The 21321-nt window shown below is 43.8% G+C and overlaps 1 protein-coding gene across 5 annotated transcripts in view; it reads right to left on the reverse strand.

The window, feature by feature from the left end:
• The window catches only part of LOC137379619 (tubby-related protein 3-like), a 115418-nt gene that overhangs the window by 84791 nt on the left and 9306 nt on the right, over window positions 1-21321 (reverse strand). For 4 of the 5 annotated variants that reach the window (XM_068050697.1, XM_068050696.1, XM_068050701.1 and 1 more), the window contains exon 2: window positions 11496-11547. The exons of the other annotated variant lie outside the window; for it this stretch is intronic. In XM_068050697.1, the coding sequence (XP_067906798.1) occupies window positions 11496-11547 (52 nt within the window). The remainder of the gene's footprint in view (window positions 1-11495; window positions 11548-21321) is intronic. 5 annotated transcript variants of the gene reach the window in all.

The following is a 21321-nucleotide window of genomic DNA, read 5'->3' on the forward strand; positions in this document are numbered from 1 at the left end:
GGATGCTATCTGCTAATGATAAATCAGCTCCCTCTGTACTATCTCTGCTCTCTTACATTGTTAACCTCATGAACTGCTCCAAACCCAATTTTGCCAGTGACCTTACCGGACATCACCAAATATGAAGACTTGCAACCAAAATAGACGAAGCAAAATCTCAACCGTAAAAAACTTCTTGGGTCTCACGGTGTCGCTTATCATATGTTGATATTTCAAAAGCATGCATGACACGTTGGTGTAATTTCTAAAGAAGGTATTGATGATAAAAGCCCTTTAAATACGGTTTGCTTAATCATAAAGTAAATGCGATAAACAGCCAGTCACTTTATACCATTATGGACATGTTTCACTGCATATCGGCTTGCTTTGCTACATTATTTTCTGTTTTCCTGCAATTGATAAAACATTATTTGTATGTGAACATGGATCAAACTAACCAGTTACTTTATCTGAACCAAAGAAACAATTTTCAAAATTCAATCTGAAACAAAACAAACTTCAACTTTCACCCCATCGGTCTGAACCAACTGCTTAATGGAAACCTCGCTGTGTGGTCTCTGTGTGCTGGTGGAAGAGTTAACGCTTCACATAAATTTGAAAAAAATTAAATAGAATGGCTTACCTTTTCAAGGGACATCCTTTGTCAGAACAATAGTGGTAACAAGCAGGCTAAACACCACCACTTTGCAGTGAGATTAATAAATATATTTAAATTCCTACTGCAGGAATAGTTTTTCCCACACATTTAGCATCACACAGGCTGACAGAGCAAGGTTATTAACCACTCCAAGCCCACCACCACTAACTCCACTGACCACCATTGTGTGGAAAAGCGGTTGCATAGTTCAGTCAAAGCAGCACAATGTCGCCAAATACAGGCTCGTCTTCCTCCACATTCAACCACATCAGCTACAATAGTGAGCTGGTCGAGAGCTGGAACATTCCATTTGAAATCAGAAGGGGTAGCCCTGACAATACATAGCCCACTCCATTCACTTGCACAGAGCATTATATTTCTGCTTTCAAAAACACAGAAAATTAAGTTACAAGTACGGCTTTTCTTCAAATATGAGGATTTCCTTTTTCCACAGTTTAAAAGGTGGGGGTCGGATTAAATATTTTTCAAAAGGCAACATAAATTGTTATTTCTGAATTGTGAAAAACACTTACTTTCTTTGTTAAATGCTAAACGCCAGGGATCTTGCTGGGCCCTCATCTGTCCAATGATTAAACAATGTTGCTTTCAAAATTGAGCCACATTCAAGGATTATAAACCGACTGTAGTGGATTTAGACAAACCAAAAATGTTCCAGCCAACAGAGAAATGTTGGAGCGAGATTAGAGCAGATCCAAACTGTAAATCCATTTAAACTTTTAGAGCAGAAGATCAAAATAAATCTTTTTAAACTGAAACTCTGGCATCGTCTGGAAACTGAACTGGACCAGCCATATAAATGCTGTGGCTAGAACGGCAGGTCACAGGCTGGGAATTCTGCAGCGAGTAACTCACCTCCCGTCTCCCTAATGCCTGTCCACCATCTACAAGGCACAAGTCAGGAGTGTGATGGAATACTCCCCACTTGCCTGAATGGGTGCAGCTCCAACAACACTCAAGAAGCTCGACACCATCCAGGACAAAGCAGCCCGCTTGACTGGCAGCCCATCCACAACCCTCAACATTCACTCCCTTCACCACCGACACACAGTGGCAGCAGTGTGTACTGCAACTCACCAAGGCTCCTCAGACAGCACAAACTCACGACCTCTACCACCTAGAAGGACAAGAGCAGCAAATGCATGGGAATACCACTACCTGCAAGTTCCCCTCCAAGCCCACACTATCCTGACTTGGAACTATATCGCCGTTCCTTCACTGTCACTGGGTGAAAATCCTGGAACTCCCTTCCTAACAGCACTGTGGGCATACCTACACCCCAAGGACTGCAGCAGTTCGAGAAGGCAGTTCACCACCACCCCCTTCCAAGGGCAATTATGGATGGGTAAAAAATGCTGGCCTAGCCAGCGACGCCCACATTCCACAAATGAATTTTTAAAAATCACCTGAGACATTATTCATTACAATTTTTAGGCTGTTGCACGGCATACTTAGGCTGTTACACGGCATACTTCATAATGATATCAATCTCCGGCTTTGCAGCTTATGGAAGGAAAGAAACAAAAATGTCCCATTTTCCTTTTTCTTTCCTATTCTCCAGCTCTTTTGGTCTCCATTTTGTCTGTTTTCCTCTCTGGCTCTCATACACTCCGAATCATAGAATGATACAGCACAGGGGGCCATTCAGCTCATCGAGCCTGCGCCAGCTCTTTGAAAGAGCTTTCCAATTAGTCCCACACTCCTGCTGTTTCCCCACAGATCTGTAATTTTTTTCCCCTTCAAGTACTTAGCCAATTCCCTTTTGAAAGTTACTATTAATACTGCTTCCACCATCCTATCAGGAAGTACAGTTCACATCACAAATTGTTGCGCAACATAAAATTTCCTCTCGTCGCTTCTGGTTCTTTTTGCCCAAAAGCAATCTGTGCCCTCTGGTTACTGATCTTTTCTTATTCATTCTCTCAAAACTGTTCATGATATTGAGCATCTCTTTCAAATCTCCCCCTTAACCTTCTCTGCTCTAAAGAGAACAACCCCAGTCTCTCCACATAACTGAAGTCCCTCATCCCTTGTACCAGTACAATAAATCTCTTCACAGAAATCACAGAATTGTTACAGTGCAGGAGGCCGCCATTTGGTCCAATGTGTCTGCACCAGGTCTCCAATAGAACTAGATATTAGCATTGATTAACCTTGAAAATGATGCACTGCTTTACAGATAAGAAAAAGCAATGATGAGCCAAAGGAGATCTGACTAAAAACTTGCTAGATCTTAAGGACAATGGAGATAGGTATTCAAGAAGGGACTTCTACCCAGTGGGATCTAGGCAGCTGAAACTGGGGGAATGAGCAGAGGAATGTTGGGGAAGGAGGCAGAAAGGGATGGACCAGGGATCAATAAAGATCAGCAAGCATAGGAAGATCTTCTACAAACTAAGGGTTTGACATCCTTCCTGCAGCGTGGTGCCAAGAATTGAACACAATACCCAAAGGACACATAACCAGTGTTTTATAACTTCCTTGCTTGGTGCTCAATACTCGATTTATAATGCAAAGAATCTCATAATATACTTCTCTTTAAAAAAAAAAGTCTTCTCAACTTGTCCCATCACCTTCAAAGATTTATGGACATACACCCCCAGGTGTCTCTGCTCCTGCACCCCATTTAAAATAGTACCATTTAGTTTATATTGCCTTTCATTCTTCCTACCAAAATGTATTCCAACACACCTCTCTGCACGTAACTTCATTTGCCGCGTACCTACCCATTTCACCAGTTCAGATACAGAATGGACACATCCCCATGAGGGGGAAATGAAGGGAATTCAAAACAGGATGCTGCGAAAGTCATAGCAAAGGAGGAACTAGTAGACTAACTGGATATCTTCTCTTCTTTGGCTTCCTTGTCTCGAGCGACAATGGGTAAGCGCCTACAGGTGGTCAGTGATTTGTGAAGCAGCGCCTGGAGTGGCTATAAAGGCCAATTCTACAGTGACAGCCTCTTCCACAGGTGCTGCAGATAAAATTGGTTGTCGGGGCTGTTACACAGTTGGCTCTCCCCTTGCGCTTCTCTTTTTTCCTGCCAACTGCTAAGTCTCTTCGCCTCGCCACTCTTTAGCCCCGCCTTTATGGCTGTCCACCAGCTCTGGCAACCACTGGCATCTGACTCACACGACTTGTGGTCAATGTCACAGGACTTCATGTCGCATTTGCAGACGTCTTTAAAGCGGAGACATGGACGGCCGATGGGTCTGATACCAGTGACGAGCTCGCTGTGCAATGCGTCCTTGGGTATCCTGCCATCTTCCATGTGACTCACATGGCCAAGCCACCTCAAGCGCTGCTAGCTCAGTAGGGTTTATATGCTGGGGATGTTGGCCGCCTCGAGGACTTATGCGTTAGAGATACGGTCCTGCCACCTGATGCCAAGGATTCTCCGGAGGCAGCGAAGATGGAATGAGTTGCGACGTCGCTCCTGGCTGACATATGTTGACCAGGCTTCGCTGCCGTAGAGCAAGGTACTGAGGACACAGGCTTGAAACACTCGGACTTTAGTGTTCAGTGTCAGTGCGCCATTTTCCCACACCCTCTTGGCCAGTCTAGACATAGCAGCGGATGCCTTTCCCGTGCGATTGTTGATTTCTGCATCGAGAGACAGGTTACTGGTGATAGTTGAGCCTAGGTAGGTGAACTCTTGAACCACTTCCAGAGCATGGTCGCCGATATTGATGGATGGAGCATTTCTGACATCCTGCCCCATGATGTTCGTTTTTTTGAGGCTGATGGTTCGGCCAAATTTGTTGCAGGCAGCTGCAATCCTGTTGATGAGTCTCTGCAGACACTCTTCTGTGTCGGATGTTAATGCAGCATCGCCAGCAAAGAGGAGTTCCCTGATGAGGACCTTCCGTACTTTGGTCTTCGCTCTAAGATGGGCAAGGTTGAACAACCTGCCATCTGATCTTGTGTGGAGGAAAATTCCTTCTTCTGAAGACCTGAACGCATGTGAGAGCAGCAGGGAGAAGATGATCCCTAACAGTGTAGGTGCGTGAACCCAGCCCTGCTTCACGCCACTCAGGATAGGAAAGGGGTCTGATGAGGCACCGCTATGTTGAATTGTGCCTTTCATATTGTAATGGAATGAGGTGATGATATTTAGTAGCTTTGGTGGACATCCGATCTTTGCTAGTAGTCTGAAGAGACCACATCTGCTGACGAGGTCAAAGGCTTTGGTGAGATCTATGAAAACAACGTAGAGGGGCATCTGTTGTTCGCGACATTTCTCCTGTAGCTGGCGAAGGGATAACAGCATGCTAATGGTGGATCTCTCTGCTCGAAAGCCGCATTGTGCCTCAGGGGAGACATGCACAGCCAGCTTCTTGAGTCTGTTTAAAACGACTCGAGCAAAGACTTTCCTCACTATGCTGATTCCACGGTAGTTGTTGCAGTCACCCTTGTTCTTATAGAGGGTGATGATATTGGCATCACGCATGTCCTGTGGTGCTGTCCCTGATCCCAGCACAGGCAAAGCAGTTCATGGAGTGCTGGGAGTATAGCAGGCTTGGCACTCTTGATTATTTCAGGAGTAATGCTGTCCTTTCCTGGGGCTTTTCCACTGGCTAGAGAATCAACGGCATCATCGAGTTCCGATTTTGTTGGCTGCTCATCCAGCTCGTCCATGACTGGCAGAGACTGTGCTGCATTGAGGGCGGTATCAGTGAAAACATTTTCCCTGGAGTACAGTTCTAGGTAATGCTCCACCCAGCGGTCCACTTGCTTGCGTCGGTCAGTGATCGTATCTGCTGATTTAGACTTTATGGGGTGATCATCTTGATGGTTGGCCCAAAAGCTCTCTTAATGCCATCATACATTCCTCTGATGTTTCCAGTGTCGGAGGCCAGCTGAATACGACTGCATAGGTGTTGTCATTTGCACAGCGCCTGGCTGTACTTTGTGCAGCGCTTCTGGCTACTTCAAGTGCTACTCGCTGGAGGCTTTCTTGTAGTTCAACAGTGCAGTGCACTTAGCCGCTATGACAGGTTCCAGCTCTTCAGAGTGAGATTGAAACCAGTCTGCATTCTGCTTCTCACGTTTGCCAAAGGTGGTCATTGCTGAGTCATAGATGGTGTCGCTGATGTGGGCCCACTTGGTCTCTGCATCCCATGTAGGAGTGTTTTGAAGGGCTTTTTCAAGTGAATTTAGAAACTTATGTAACAGCTGTGGATAAGAAATTCTGTTAGTGTTGATGCGCGGGCGGCACTTCTGCTTGGAGTGATGTAGCTTCTTTGGTTTGAGTCTAACTTTACTGCACACCAGGGAGTAGTCAGTGTCGCAGTCTGCACTGTGGCAGCTGCGTGTGATTTGGACACTGTTAATAGAGGCTTGTCTTGTGACGATGAGGCCCAACTAGTGCCAACGACGTGATCTTGGGTGTCTCCATGAAACCTGTTGACAGGGTTTAGTTTGAAAGAACAAGTTGGTGATGCAGAGGTTGTGAGAGGTACACAACTCCAGCAGTCTCTGTCCATTCTCATTCATCCTTCCAATGCCATAGCGCCCAAGGCAGGATAGGATAAAAATAAAGAGCAGGTACTAAAAGGTTGTCAGCGCTCAAAAGTAGAAAAGTCATTTTTATTGATATAATTTCCCTCTCAACCACTTCAGAAGTCCCCAATTCTCCAATATCCTTCTTGTCAGCAATCATCGGTGCAAAGTACATAATACCTCTGCTGTTTCGTTTCACCTCTCAAAAGGTCCCATCTCGTTTTTAACAGTTCCCTTTTTACTGATACACTTGTAAAACTTTTTTGCTTTAAAATGTTATCATACACCCTCAGCTTTCCTTTTCCTGCTCTTAATTATTGGATTGTCATATTACTCTTCACTCTTTTCATCATTATTCTTTTGGTCCTTTTAGATGCTCTTCAATTTTTGTTGGTTTTTAACCTTTACTTATGCATCGTATTTTGAAATTAGTTTATTTTTTAATGTAAGCGACTCGCAGAGTTCACCAACCCCATCGAAGACAGCAAATCACACCTGAAGGTTAAGTTCAGCTTCGTACAAGAAGAAGTCTGGTTACTCTCTTGGAAATTTTCATCCTACTAATCTTTTTTAATTCATTCACGGGGATATGGGCATCACTGGCAAGGCTAACATTTACAGCCGGTCCCTAGTTGCCCTTTGAGAAGGTGGTGGTGAGCCACCTTAATGAATCCAATGAGTGGTTTGCTCGGCCATTTCAGGGGGCAGTTAAGAATCAACTACATTGCTGTGGGTCTGGAGTCACATGTAGGCCACACCAGGTAAAGATGGCAGATTTCCTTTCGTAAAGGACATCAGTGAACCAGATGGGTTCTTACGACAATCCGGTAGTTTCATGGTTACCATTACTGAGACTAGCTTTTTGTTCCAAATTAATTTAACTAATTGATTTTAAATTTGGTGGGAATTTGAATTTATGTCTCTGGATCATTAATCCGGGCCTCTGGATTATTGGCCTAGTAACATAACCACGATGCTATATCATTACCGAGGGGTGGGCACTTCTTACACACCCTGACCTTTTCTTCAAATGGTCCGTCCTGCGGCCAATCATTTATATTTTAAAAAATCCGCGAGTTGCAGCACGGATGCTCGATCTGCTTCGACTGACAGCGGGAGCTCCATGATCTGATGCCTCAAGACAGGCACATTTTAAACATACTCCATCGGTAAGTTTTATCATGCGTAAAAGCAGTTTTGTAAAAAAAATATATTTTTGTTTAAAACAGTCCAGGTAAAGCCTGGCTACCTGACCCAGACCCAAACCCAACCAAACCAGACTACGTCAGGTTCGGATCCGTTCGGGTCTATACTCGGTGTCCAGCATTCGGCCTCGGGTCGGGTTCAGGTTGGCTGTGGTCAGGTTTTGTTTTGCATTGTTTTCTTTTTAATCTACGTTTTGACACAAGTTTATTTTTCTGTATTAATAACATGTTTGATATTTTCGGGTTGGGTCAGGCATGAAAAAAAATTGAAGGACTCAGGCCCGGGTCAGGTTTTAATTTTATACCCAAGCCAGGCTTTAATTCCAGGAGCAAGCCTACATTTTAGTGGAGAGAACAAGATGGTGATTGAAAGGACTTTTCAAAATACTAGTTCACTAGTTTCCTCCTTCTGGTGCTTGCAGTTTTCATTCCAGCATGCTGTGTGCAACTCTCACTTACTACACCAACACAAAACTTCAGCCAATTTAAACATCAGTGTTATGTTTAGCCTCGGTCAGACAACACCTGGAGCTACCGTGCACTTTTCTGGCTGCCATGCTATGGACAGGATATCAAGGCACTGGAGAAGGCAGAAAAGATTTACTCGAATGATATCAGAACCAAGAGATTACAACAATCAGGAAAGATTGAACAGGCTGGGGCACTTTTCTCTGGAAAAGAGAAGGCTGAGGGATGACCTCAGAGGTCTTTAAAATTATGAAAAGGTTCAATAGGGTATACATAAAGAAAAAGTTCCCATTTATGGAAGGAATCTGAAACCAGGGGGCTATAATAAGATAGTCACTAATCAATCCAATAGGAATTCAGCAGAAACTTCTTTACCCAGAGGGTGGCGAGAATGTGAAACTCGCTACCACAAAGAGTGGTTGAGGGGAATAGCAGATGCATGCATTTAAGGGAAAACTGGATCAACTCATGAGGGAGAAAGGAATAGAAGGATATGCTGATAAGGTGCGACGACCCTGATAAGGGTTGGGAGGAGGCTGGTGTGGAGCATAAACACTGGCATGGATTAAAAATCCCACTGTTGCTCTAAAGTCCTGTGTGCCAATTTCTCCTTCCAACTCTGCCATATAGTTATCAGTTTCAATTATTTCTACTATAACTGATATTTGCAAAATATAAAATAACGAACAAAGGACACATTCACAATGGAATAATGTCTCTGCATTCTAGCCTAAAGCTCTCAGCAGAACCTCCTCTCCCTGTGGTACTGTCATTTACAACTGTTAAGAAGCTAGTGATCAACAACCTGAGGAGCAGAGAGAAGTAATCAGATGTTTCATTATGTTTCAATTCACTTGACTGAAATAACTATTACATCTCTTGAGGAGCAAATTTTAATATAGTTGTTTGGTAGTACACAACTTGAGTATTGCTGAAAATAGAGACATGTTGTTGAAGCTTTTCGTCTTGCACTCATCAGGACAATCCACAAGAATACCAATGTAAGGGAGAACAACGACTTTATACTGTATGAGAAGACAGTGCTGATTGGTTGGCAAGTGAACTCTAATTGGTAGAGGCATTGCCATGGCGAATGCACCAGCTTACGGTGACTGACAATTAACTGCCAAGCTGTGTTTGACATTTAAACCAGGCAGCTTGACTGATTGGTCAAGGCACTGCCCTGCAGAATGAACCAGTGAATGGCTGTCACTTATTTTGTTTAGCTGGAACTGGTGCAATGTTTGTACATGTTCTTTCGGCCTGCAAAGAACAGGGCCTTGCGTATTAATATACGTAGCTTCCAGTACGTGCAAATGCGCCACATTGCGAGCCCTGCTGACAATCTTAAATTGGTTGTCAGTGTAATTCTTAGCAAACTGAGGATTATTTAGCAAATGTTGTCCAATCTAATTTTGGATTCTGTGCTTTGAGTTTTGCAAGCACAGGTTGGTTGGGTACAGCCTGTACCTTGCCCGTTGCGAACAGTGGAAGGGACATGTTGTTTGACACGATCCGCCAGTCTTTGGGATGTACGGCCTATATACCTAGCATCACACTGGCATTGAATTTCATATATCACATTATCATTTGTGCGATAGGCAGGACGCCTTTTTGGCTCGACGGCAGCATCCTGTTAGTGGAGAACACCACACATGTTGCTACTGCACAGCAGCAGCGTGAAAAAGCTAGATTCACCTGTTGCTCAAATTTTTGGGATACATTACCCTTCCAGGATAATTTGAGGTAGAACTGTCACTTTTCAGCGCTGAAAATGATGGCCTTAGACCTGTTCATAAGTTTGTGCGATATATAGCGAGGAATGTTCTCAACAGGGTAGCCATTGTCATGCAGGATGTCTTTGATTCGCCCTATTTCAGCATCAACCTTGCATGGTGAGCAAATGGCTTGGGCCCTATTTACAAGGTTGCTGATAAGGCCAATCTTGTAGCGCGAGGAACTGTAAAAATCCCAACGTGTGTATTGAACAGTGGAGGTAGGTTTGCGGTAGACCATGGTAGAGACCCCCTTAGCAGATTTCTCAACTAGCACGTCAAGGAAAGGGAGCTCATTTGACTGCTCCATTTCAAAGGTGAATTTGAGCGCAGGATGGAGCCCAGTAAGATGTATAAGGAAATTATTGCCTGCAGCTGCAGATTCAAATATAGCAAACGTATTATCTACATATCAGAAACATGCAAGTGGTAGGTGGTGAGGTTTCATTGCCTCAAAGACAGGTTTCTCACAGAACCGAAAAAATGTGTTTGCGAGAGCTGGGCCTGGAGGGGAGTCCATGACAACACGATCTATCAGCACTCTCTTCTCATACAGTATGAAGTCATTGTTTCCCTTATATTGGTATTCTCGCAGATTGTCCTGATGAGTGCAAAACGAAAAGCTTCGACAACATGTCTCTATTTTCAGCAATACTCAAATTTTAGTCTATTACATATGGGTAGTTTTTAAAAAAGGTCTTTGGTATCATGTGGAAATTTTTATCCAGTATATTTCAACGAATGTTGTCAAATTTCCCTCAGCTTCTACCTGATAACACGATTATAAAAACCTTTAAAATACATCATATATTTTTTCACAGCTAGTTGAAGGTAACTGAACAGAATGCTTTTCCTATCATAGTTACAGCGACAAATGGCTGGGAACACAGACTGGTGTGACGGAAATCACATCTGCCAAAAATTAGACACATTAATTTCATCATATGGAACATTATTTTTGAACTGTTAGTGGATTTGAAATAACTTGTTTAAAAAGACCACAACATTGGCTGAAAACATGGCTGCACATTTGCATTCTAAAAGACAGTTGCAGGAAGAAGACAATGGGAGTGCCTCCTGATTCAATTAGCCAGATGGATTTTGATCAAGAGATATTGAATGTGTAAGAGCCAGCATTCCACCCCCACATTGAGAGTGCTAAACTCGGGGGAAATCTACAAACCTCACAGGAAAGGTTGTTCCAAATAAGGAGCTAGTCACATGACTAACCTGCTGGCCAACCTGGGGACTGTTTAAATTGTGCCACACAAAAAGAAGACTGCAATTTGAAGACAACAGAGAAGGAAGCTCTCTCCCTATCTCTCTCTTTCAAGCAGTTCCAAGGACCCACAGAAGTAACTTCAGCTTCAAGACAGAAGACCAGCGAAACAAGTTTAAAAGTTTGCACTGGGCCCCAATGAGAACTGCAAGACTTATCTTCAATTCAAACATCAAACCCAAAGCCAGTAACTGAACTCCAGCTATTACTTCAAACCTTTCCCCTTCTTTCTCCTCCTCTGGCTCCATGTGCGTGTGTGTTTATCGCATATGCATGCTAGCACGGTCGCGTCGCGTATTTCTAGTAGTTTTAACTGAATTAGAGTTTTAAGGTTAATAAATTTACACCTTTCTTGTTTAATCTGAGAAAACCTGTCTAGTTGATTTTTTTGCCATTACAATTAGAGAGCAGTGAGCAAGGACTCACTGAGAGGGAAGCTAAAACACAGTGTTTTAAAATTTATATCCTGTTACAGCCAAACCAGGAAGAGGCTGAGAGGGCGAGCCCTAGATCCTTTTCTCACCTGGGCATAACACAGGACATTTGAGCCTTGGCATAAAATAAAATCATTTGGTCAGCAAATGTCTGCTCACCCGACCAGAATCTTATACCTGTTTGTCCAGTTTCTGCTGTCGGAGGCTGATATTTTCATCCTCAAGGACGCTAAAAGAGAAAGCAGACTTAATTAGTTACTGGCCAAACATAATTGAACAATTTAGCAAGTAAGTGTTAATCAAAATGTTTGATAGTACACTGTTTTGATTCAGGTAGGTAGTTTCTTGGGTTCAGCAGCCTCAGTTGCTTCCATAAGCAATCTGAGCATCTTAGTTTCATGGAAATTGGCTCACACTGCTATATATTGGCATATGGTAGCTTAACCTAGGATGTAACAAATGTATTTCCCCCTGTGACTTAGTCCAGATATTAGTGTGGTTTACACATGTATTTCTTAAATCACTCAAAGCAGAATGAGCAAACGTTTGGTGACACTTGGTTTAATACAAATAATTAAACTGCTATATTTCACACTGGGTGAACAGAGAACAATAGGTTTGCTACATTCTATATCATCCATATCAAGGGGTCATTTCACTTTAAAAAGAATAAACCCTCTGCATTCTCACTTGTAGCCCACAGAATTCCTTCTCCTTGCAGCACATCTTTTTTGTATCCTTTTACTGGGACCTCTCTACACCGAGAGGGATTACAGTGTTTTCCAACACAATGATTCAAAAGTGTTTTTTCCAATTACCCAGACAAATGAACGAAGGAAATAACGTAATAACCACCTTTTGCATTGGCAATTTTTCCATACTCGGAATATATTTTTGCTTAAAAAACCATAAACTTATATTTTCAAATCATTTTACGGCAAAATTAGTCAGAACACCTTGATACATGACAGCTTCAGATTAAGGTGGCAGAGCTGCCCCGCATCTGGGAACTGGGAACCGGCCAGCCCTGCTGGCTCCTTTGCGCCCATCAGCAGCAGGATCCCAGAGAAACCAGGCTCCTTGGGGTGTAGAGTCTCCTGGCTGGGGCAGACATCATGCTTCTCCTTCCCCAGCGGAGCCAGCCTGGAGAGACAGGGCTCCCCCAGAACCCACAGTCAGCATTTGAGGCTCGTGGTCTGGAACAGTTGACCCCTACCAGCAACCCCCCCCCCGCCAACCCTTCCTCCAGACCGACAAGTTGTCTCCAGCTAGGAGTTCTGGACTTTCGGGAAAACACCAGCGGTCAACGGCTTGTCCCTCTTCTCCAGGCAAAAGGCCAGGTAAATGTGGGTGATGTCTTTTCGTCACAGATGGCACTCTGTTCTAGGTGACTCTGCAGACTCCAAGTAGTTTGTGTCAAGAAAACCCCATATGCCAAATGAGAAATATTAATTAAATCAGTTGGAAACTTGCATTAGACTTTTAATGGAAAAAATCCTACAGCTAACTTTTATAACAGCAGCGAGAGAGAGGCTTCCTTGTTCCATCCTCAGTTGCACACTGCCTTCTGAATTCAAACTGTCCTCCGGCTAGTTCAAAAAATCTGGTCAGCCAGTTAGTTATGTTCCTCAGTGACTCGCTCCGGCTCAGACTTATTCCACGCGGATTCCAACTGCAGTTTCACCCATCATGCTTTGAAACCATCCAGGATCACAGATATCTCCGAGAAATACAACGTTCCTCGGACTGCTACTCTCGCCGCATCCTTAGATCCACACTCAGTGCTATGCGCCGCCACATGCACACACTGGACCTCTCTCTCCAGCGGCACCGCCTCACCTTATCTCAAAGCTGTTCCACTCCGCAGTTTCATTTCATCTTTCGTCTCATCCGACGCATTAACAAAAAACTTTTTTTCTTCCTTTCAGGTGTTAAGGAACGCAAGCTCCAGCAGCTGATGGGGACTAATGCCCCTCCAGATCCTCCTTCCGCTTCACTTCCCTCTGACCCCACCCCTTCTGATCTGAACCCTTGCCATGTATTCACCATGCCCTCTGACCTCCCCCTCTCTGATGCTGAGCGTTCTGTACTCAGCAAAGGTCTCAGTTTTATCCCCTTCCGCCCCCACCTCAATGAATTTCGCCTCCACCTCCGGGCTCACTTCTTTGACCAGGAGTCCTCCCCACGACCAGCAGACCCATTCACCCGCCTCCAGCATTCTCCCTCTACCTGGACCCCTCCCCCTGGCCTCTTACCTGCTCTTGATCTCTTCATTGAAAACTGTCGGCGAGACATTGGTCGTCTCAATTTCTCTGCCCCCCTCACTCACTCTAACCTGTCCCCCTCTGAACTTGAGGCACTCCGTTCTCTCAGGTCTAACTCCGACATGGTCATCAAACCTGCAGACAAGGGTGGTGCTGTTGTCGTATGGCGTACCGACCTCTACCTTGCAGAAGCTCAACGGCAACTCACGGACACTTCTTCCTACCTCCCTCTGGACCATGACCCCACCACCGAACATCAAGCCACCGTCCAAAGGACTGTCACTGACCTCATCTCCTCTGGAGATCTTCCCTCTACAGTTTCCAACCTCATAGTCCCACAACCCTGGACAGCCCGCTTCTACCTCCTTCCCAAAATCCACAAACAGGACTGTCCCGGCAGACCCATTGTGTCAGCCTGCTCCTGCCCCACTGAACTTATTTCTTCCTATCTTGACTATCTTTTCTCCGCTGGTCCAGTCTCTTCCCACCTACATCCGTGACTCTTCTGACGCCCTACGTCATTTTGACAATTTCCAGTTTCCTGGTCCCAACCGCCTCCTCTTCACTATGGACATCCAATCGCTCTACACCTCCATCCCCCACCAGGATGGGTTGAGGGCTCTCCGCTTCTTCCTGGAACACAGGCCCAACCAGTCCCCATCCACCACCACCCTCCTCCGCCTGGCTGAACTTGTTCTCACACTGAACAACTTCTCCTTCAACTCCACGCACTTCCTTCAAGTAAAAGGTGTCGCTATGGGTACCCGCATGGGTCCTAGTTATGCCTGTCTTTTTGTGGGATATGTCGAGCATTCTTTGTTCCAGTCCTACTCAGGCCCCCTCCCCCAATTCTTTTTCCGGTACATTGATGACTGTATCGGTGCCGTTTCCTGCTCCCGCCCCGAACTGGAAAACTTTATCAACTTTGCTTCCAATTTCCACCCTTCTCTCACCTTTACATGGTTTTTTTGCATTTATTGCATTTCATCTTAGTTTGTTCAGTTTGCTTACTCACTGTTTTTCTTCAGGTTTGCACTTGCTGCTGTTCAATATTCAGTGTATTAACACCTAATTTGTACTAATGCTTTGTCTTTCAACACACCATTAACATATTGTTTGCCTTTGCTCCGTGACCTTTTGGTCAGCTATGCGGCTTGGTCCAATCTAGACCTCCTTTGTTACCTCTTGCCCCACCCCCACCTCACTTGCTTATAACCTGCGACTTTTCTAATATTTGTCAGTTCCGATGTAGGGTCACTGACCAGAAATGTTAACTCTGCTTCTCTTTCCACAGATGCTGCCAGACCTGCTGAGTGGTTCCAGCATTTCTTGTTTTTATTTTAGTTATGTGACCAGTTGGTTTAACCAGTCCTAGCTCTGTGGATTATATCATCTTAAGAAGGGCCTGGAATGCGCTTCCTTACACCTTTAATGTCTGGTGATCAAAATCCATTTGGGTTAATTGGAGCAGGGAATAGACCATTGTCTCCACAAGCAGCATCTCTTAGTATGCAAATGTCCTTCCAGCCCAGTGTCTGGTGATCTTCAAACAAGTCATTTCTACACTTCAGCAATAGTTTAAAATCAATGTACATATTACAAAATTAATATGCATCATTCTTGGCAGGTGGGGGTCTGCATGACACTAGCCTGTCAAGCCCCTTCAGAATCTTGACTGTTTCAATCAGATCACTTTTCATTCTTCTAAATTCCAGAGTATAGGCCCAATTTACTCAGTCTCTCAAAGGTCATCCTAGGAACCAGTCTAGTGAACCTTCACTGTACTGCCTCCAAGGAAAGTAGATATGGAGACCAAACCTGTGTACACTACTCCAGGTTTGGTCTCATCAAAGCCCTATACAATCATAGCTTGACTTCCTTTCTCTTGTACCCCAGTCCCCTTGCAATAAAGGCCAACATGCCATTCGCCTTTCTAATTGCTTGCTGTACCCACATGCTAACTTGCATTCCTTGTACAAGTATACCCAAGTGTCTCTGTTTCACACCTTCTGCCACCTTGTCGCCGTTCACTTCACCCGTCACCATCTCTGCAGCCTCTGAGTCCTGCTCAGTTCACATTCCCCACCTAGCTTTGTGTCGTCAGCAAACTTGGATGGGCGGCTAGTTTTTTCGGCCGGCGCAGACACGATGGGCTGAATGGCCTCTTTGTATCGTTATTTTTCTATGGTTCTATATTACTCTCCATCTCTTTGTCTAAGTCATCAATATACATTTTCAGGATCACCATCACGGAATGCATCAGAGCGCATGGCGGAGAAGAACATGAAGAGGGTTGGCGCTAGCACACAGCCCTGCCTAACTCCATGGGTCAGAAGACTTCACCATCATCCAGGACATGTGCAAGAATACAGTCATGGAACTGTTAAACCATTGTGATGAATTTCTCAGGACAGCCAAATTTCATCATCACCTTCCAAAGGCCCTCAAGACTGACTGTGTAGAAGGCTTTGGTCAGGTCAACAAACATGGTGTAGAGGTCCAAGCTCTGTTCTTGGCATTTCACTTGGAGAGGTCTAACTGCAAGTATCATATCAGTGGTTCCTTGACCTGTTCTGAAACCACACTAACTCTGGCAATAGATCCTGGTCAAGGTGTTGTGCTAAGCGGTTCAGAAGGATTCTGAAGATTTTGCTGGTGATGGAGAGGAGTGAGATTTCTCTGTGATTGTCCCAAGATTGGCAAGTTCCTTTCCACTTGTACAGGTGGACAATGGAGATATCTTTGTATTCCTTGTTCCCACATAAACTCAAGGAATTCAGTGAACTTCTTGACCAGGCACTGACCTCAAGCCTTGTAGACCTCAGCTGGGATAGCATCAGCTCCTGGAACGTTGCCACTAGACAGGAGTTTCATCGCTTGATCCTGTCATCAAAATCAGATATCACATGGATGGGAAGCTGCTCAATCTGAGATGACTCTGGGCAAAATACAAGGTCTCCAAGTACATACTTCACAATTTCCTGTTTGCTGATGACTAGTGCACTAGTTGCTGGTTCAGAGCCAGACATGCAATGTAGCAGGGACTTGTTCTCCAATGCACGCGACTTTGGCCTTACAATCAGCACTAAAAAAAAATCATAGTCATGTACCAGACTGCCTAGGAAAGACCTATCTTGAGCCCAAGGTTTCAGTCCATGACCAGAACCTGTCAGAGTGGATAAGTTACTTATCGCGCAGCACACTCTCAAGTTGTCTATATTGATGATAAGACACTTGTAAGAATTGTCAAAGCAAGCGTAGCCTTCAGCAGACTTCGAACATCAGTCTGGGAAAGAAGAGGAGTAAGTTTACCAACCAAACTGAAAAGCTTTGAGCAATAGCCCTGCACACTCTGCTCTACACATGCAAGACTTGGAATGTGTACCAGCGTCATGCCAAGAAGCTCAACCACTTTCACTTGAGCTGCCTTCAGAAGCTTCTGAACAACAGATGGCAGGACAAAATACCAGACACTGAGGTGCTCACCCAAGCTGGCAGGACAAGTATCCATACCATATTGAGACAGTCACAACCGAGTTGGGCTGGTCATGTAGCCAGAATGTCTAACACTCACTTACCAAAGCTATGGAGAGCTCATGTCTAGGGTGTGCTCTCATGCTGGTCAATGGAAGCGCTGCAAGGACACTCTGAAGGCTTTGCTTAGGAGTTTTGATATTGACCCAGAGTCCTGGGGGAAGCTCGCCCAGGATCGCTGCACCTGGCACAATCAAATAAAAAAGGTGTGGCCTCCTTCAAAAGCAAGTGCACATCAGAAGCAAAGAGAAAATGCAAGGAGAGGAAATCCCGAGCCAGCAGCTAGTCCAAAACTCAACTGTCTGCGGTATCCTGCCATATTTGTGGCAGAACCTTCCGGGCGCAGATCAGCCACAGCAGTCACCTACGTAACCCCCCAGAACCCTACCAAATACCCCAGATAATGGAGATGGTCATCTTCTTCATCTCGAAGGACAAACAACAAATATAGATTGTAAATAGATGATGCTGCAGCACTGATCCTTGCGGCACTCCACTAGTTACACTCTGGGCAACTTGAAAATTCCCCATTTATCCCTACTCTCTGCTTCCTGTCCATCAACAAATCTTCCGTCCACGCTCATATATTACCCCTAACTGCACGAGTTCTTATCTTGCATATTAACCTTTTGTGTGGCACCTTATCAAATGCTTTTTTGGAAATCCAAGTATACTACATCTACTGGCTTCCCTTTATCTACCCTACCAGTTCCATCCTCAAAAAACTCTACTAAATATGTCAAATACAATTTCTCTTTCATAAAACCATGTTGACTTTGTCTGATCATATTATAATTTTCCAAATGTATTAAGACTTCCTTAATAATAGGTTCCAGCATTTTCCTGACAATTGATATCAGGCTAACTGGCCTATAGTTCCCCGTTTTCCCACTCTCTCCTTTTTGAATAGCGGTGTTATATTTGCTAACTTCCAAGCCACTGGGACCATTAGAGAATCTAGGGAGTTCTGGAAAATTATAACCAGTGCATGCACCATCTCTGCAGCTACCTCTTTTAGAACCCTAGGATGTAAGCTATCAGGTCCTGGGGATATATCGGCCTTTAGTCCCTTAAGTTTCTCCAATACCTTTTCCTTTGCTGGTATGAATTACTTTATGTTCCTCAATCCTATTAGCCCTTGGTAACCCTCTATTTCTGGTATGTAATTTATGCCTTGTACTGTGAAGATAGACATAAAATATTTGTTCAATATCTCTGCCATTTCCTCATTCCCCATGATTTCTCTCATCTCTTCTTCTAAAGGACCAATGTTTACTTTAGCTACTCTTTTTATAAAGTTGTAAAAGCTCTTACCTATTTTTTTCTCTTAACGTTTTGGTCACCCTTTGCGGTTTTCTTAAACTCTCCCAATCCTCAGGCTTACTACTGTTCTTGGCAACATTATAAGCCTTTTTTAATTTCATATGGTCCATAACTTCTCTTGTAAGCCACAGATAGATCTTTCTCGCAGAGTTTTTATTTTAATGGAACGTATTTTTGTTGATCATTTTGAATTTTAAAAAAATGTTTCCCACTGTTTATTTACCATTGCTTTCAGTCTACTTACCCAATCAACCTTAGCCAGTTCTTCCCTCAACCTATGTAATTCACAGTGTTTAAGTTTAAGATTCTTATTTTGGATTCTATGTTGCTCTCAAAATGAATATGGAATTCAATTGTATGATCACTTTTATCCAGAGGATCGTTTACTATGCGATTATTAATTAACCATGCCTCATTACACAATACTAGATCTAAAATAGCTTTGTGCCCAGTTGGTCCAGATATTTTCAAGACAGCACATTTCAGCTTTAAATCAGCCACATAATCCGTATTTCAGCTTCATAAATTTTGATTTAACTATTACTCTTGTACTGAATGCACTCCAGACAGGTTTCGGAGAACCAGGGCTGAAGGAGATAGCGCCAGAACAGTAGGATGTGATTAGCTGTATTACAGGTTCTCTCTCCTCATATTCCCCATTTTGTTAGTCGTTATTCTGAGCTACAGCATCTCTGAAAGACAAAGCCGAAGAGAAGACAAGTTCACTGTTATTTATACATAAATGGTACAACTTCAACCAAGGAGCAGATACACAGTTAAATGTGAATATCCAAAAGTTGCTGTCCAAGTTGCAAACAACATTTCAGTGTCTACTTTGCCATTGACATGCACTGAATGTCATGAAGTTGCTATATTTGCTCAATAGATAGGAACTAAACTTGCCACAGAAAGTTAGGTCTTGCAATAGTACATGAATAAGTACATTTTTAGTAACATGATAATTGTTAGTTACTGCCAGTCTCTCTGGCTCTTAAAAGCAACTAATACATGTGTGGAATATCATTCCTTCAGGTATTAATTGTTGTTGGAAAGTTTAACAATGCCAATTTTAAAAAATATTTTTCTAACTTTTCCTTTATCTCTTTTTCCCTTGATTACCTATTCTTTATCAGATTGCTGTTTGTGGGAGTTTGCTGCGCCCAAATTAGCTGCCATGTTTCCTACAACAGTGACTGCACAACAGATTGCATCTATATACCACCTTTCAAATAGCAAAACATCCCAAGGAGCTTAACAAGAATGATAATAAAAACTTTTGACACCAAGCCACAGAACAATATATCAGGAAAGATGATCAAAAGCTTGGTCAAAAGAGGGTTTAAGGAGCATTTAAAAGGAGGAGAGAGGGGTAGAGGGCCAGAGAGGGTTGGAGAGTGAATTCCAGAGCTTAGGCCCTCAACAGCTGAACGCACGGCTGTTAATCGTGGAACAATTAAATTTGGTATTGCGCAAGAGGCCAGAATTTGAGGAGCACACAGATCTCGAAGGCTTGTAGGGCTGGAGGTTGTTACAGATAAGGAGGTGCGAGGACATACAGGGATTTGAAAATATGGATGAGGATTTTGAAATTAAGGCATGGTCAGACTCAGGGGAGATGGGTGAATGAGACTTGGTGTGAGTTCAGATATGGCAGAGTTTTGGATGAGAATAGGTTTATGAAGGACAGAAGATGGGCGGCCAGCCAGGTGTGCATTGGAACAGTCTCTGGAGGTAGTAAAGGCATGAATGAATGTTTCAGCAGCAGATGAGCTGAGGCAAGGTCGGTGTCAGGCAACACTACAGAGTATTGGAAGTAGAAGGTCTTCATGATGGAGCAGATGCAGTCGAAGGCTCATCTCGGGGTCAAACACAACACCAAGATTGCAAACAGAATGGCTCAGCTTCAGACGATTGCCAGGGAAGGAAATGGTGACCAAGGAACGGAGTTTGTGGCAGGGACCAAAGACAATGGTTTCAGTTTTCCCAATATTTAACTGGAGAAAATTACTGCTCATTCAAAATATTGGATGTCAGACAAATAGTGTGACAAATAACAGATAGTGGACGGGACGAGATAGGTGGTGGTGAGATAGCCGAGCATTGTCTGTGTACATTAGAACTTGATGTATTTCTGGATGATAAATAGAAGGGGGCTAAGGATAGAATCTTGGAGGACCTCAGCAGGAACAATGTGGAAAGAGAATCCATTACAGGTGACTCACTGGCTACAATTCAATGTATAAGAATGGAACCAAGGACAATTCCACCCAACTGGACAGTGGAGGAGAAACGTTGAAGAATTTTGTGGTCCACTGCGGCGAAGGCTGTAAATAGGTCAAGAAGGTTGAGGAGGGATAGCTTACCATGGCCACAATGACAAAGAATGCTATTTGTGACTTTGATAAGAGCCATTACAGTACTTTGATGGAGCCAGAAACCAGATCAGAGGATATTCAAACATGGAATTGCATGAAAGATGGACAGGATCTGGGAGGCGACAAAATATTCAAAGACTTTGGAGATGGGGCAGTAGTTTGCAAAGACGGAGGGTTCATGAGTGCAGTTTTTTTTTATATTTCAAGAAATACTTAGGATTGCCCTGAGGTCGTGAAAGGCGATATGCAAATCCAAGTCTTTCTTTCTCTTTCTCAATCCAATCTTTCTTTCACTCTCTATTTCTCTTCCTGTATCCGATTTGACATTGAATTCACCCACTCTGATTTATACTTCCTTCTTAGTCCTTCCACTGGTTATTTCTGAATCCTTCAATCTGACTGATTCACTGTTAGTTATCCTGTTCACTCAAATCCCAGATGCCCCATTTCCCTCACTGCTTGCAATTTCAGCACCTTAATTTTTTTGAACTGAAGGAGGCTGGGGAA

The sequence above is a fragment of the Heterodontus francisci genome, chromosome 18 (assembly GCF_036365525.1).
Source record: "Heterodontus francisci isolate sHetFra1 chromosome 18, sHetFra1.hap1, whole genome shotgun sequence".
In the NCBI taxonomy this organism is placed as follows: Eukaryota; Metazoa; Chordata; class Chondrichthyes; order Heterodontiformes; family Heterodontidae; genus Heterodontus; species Heterodontus francisci.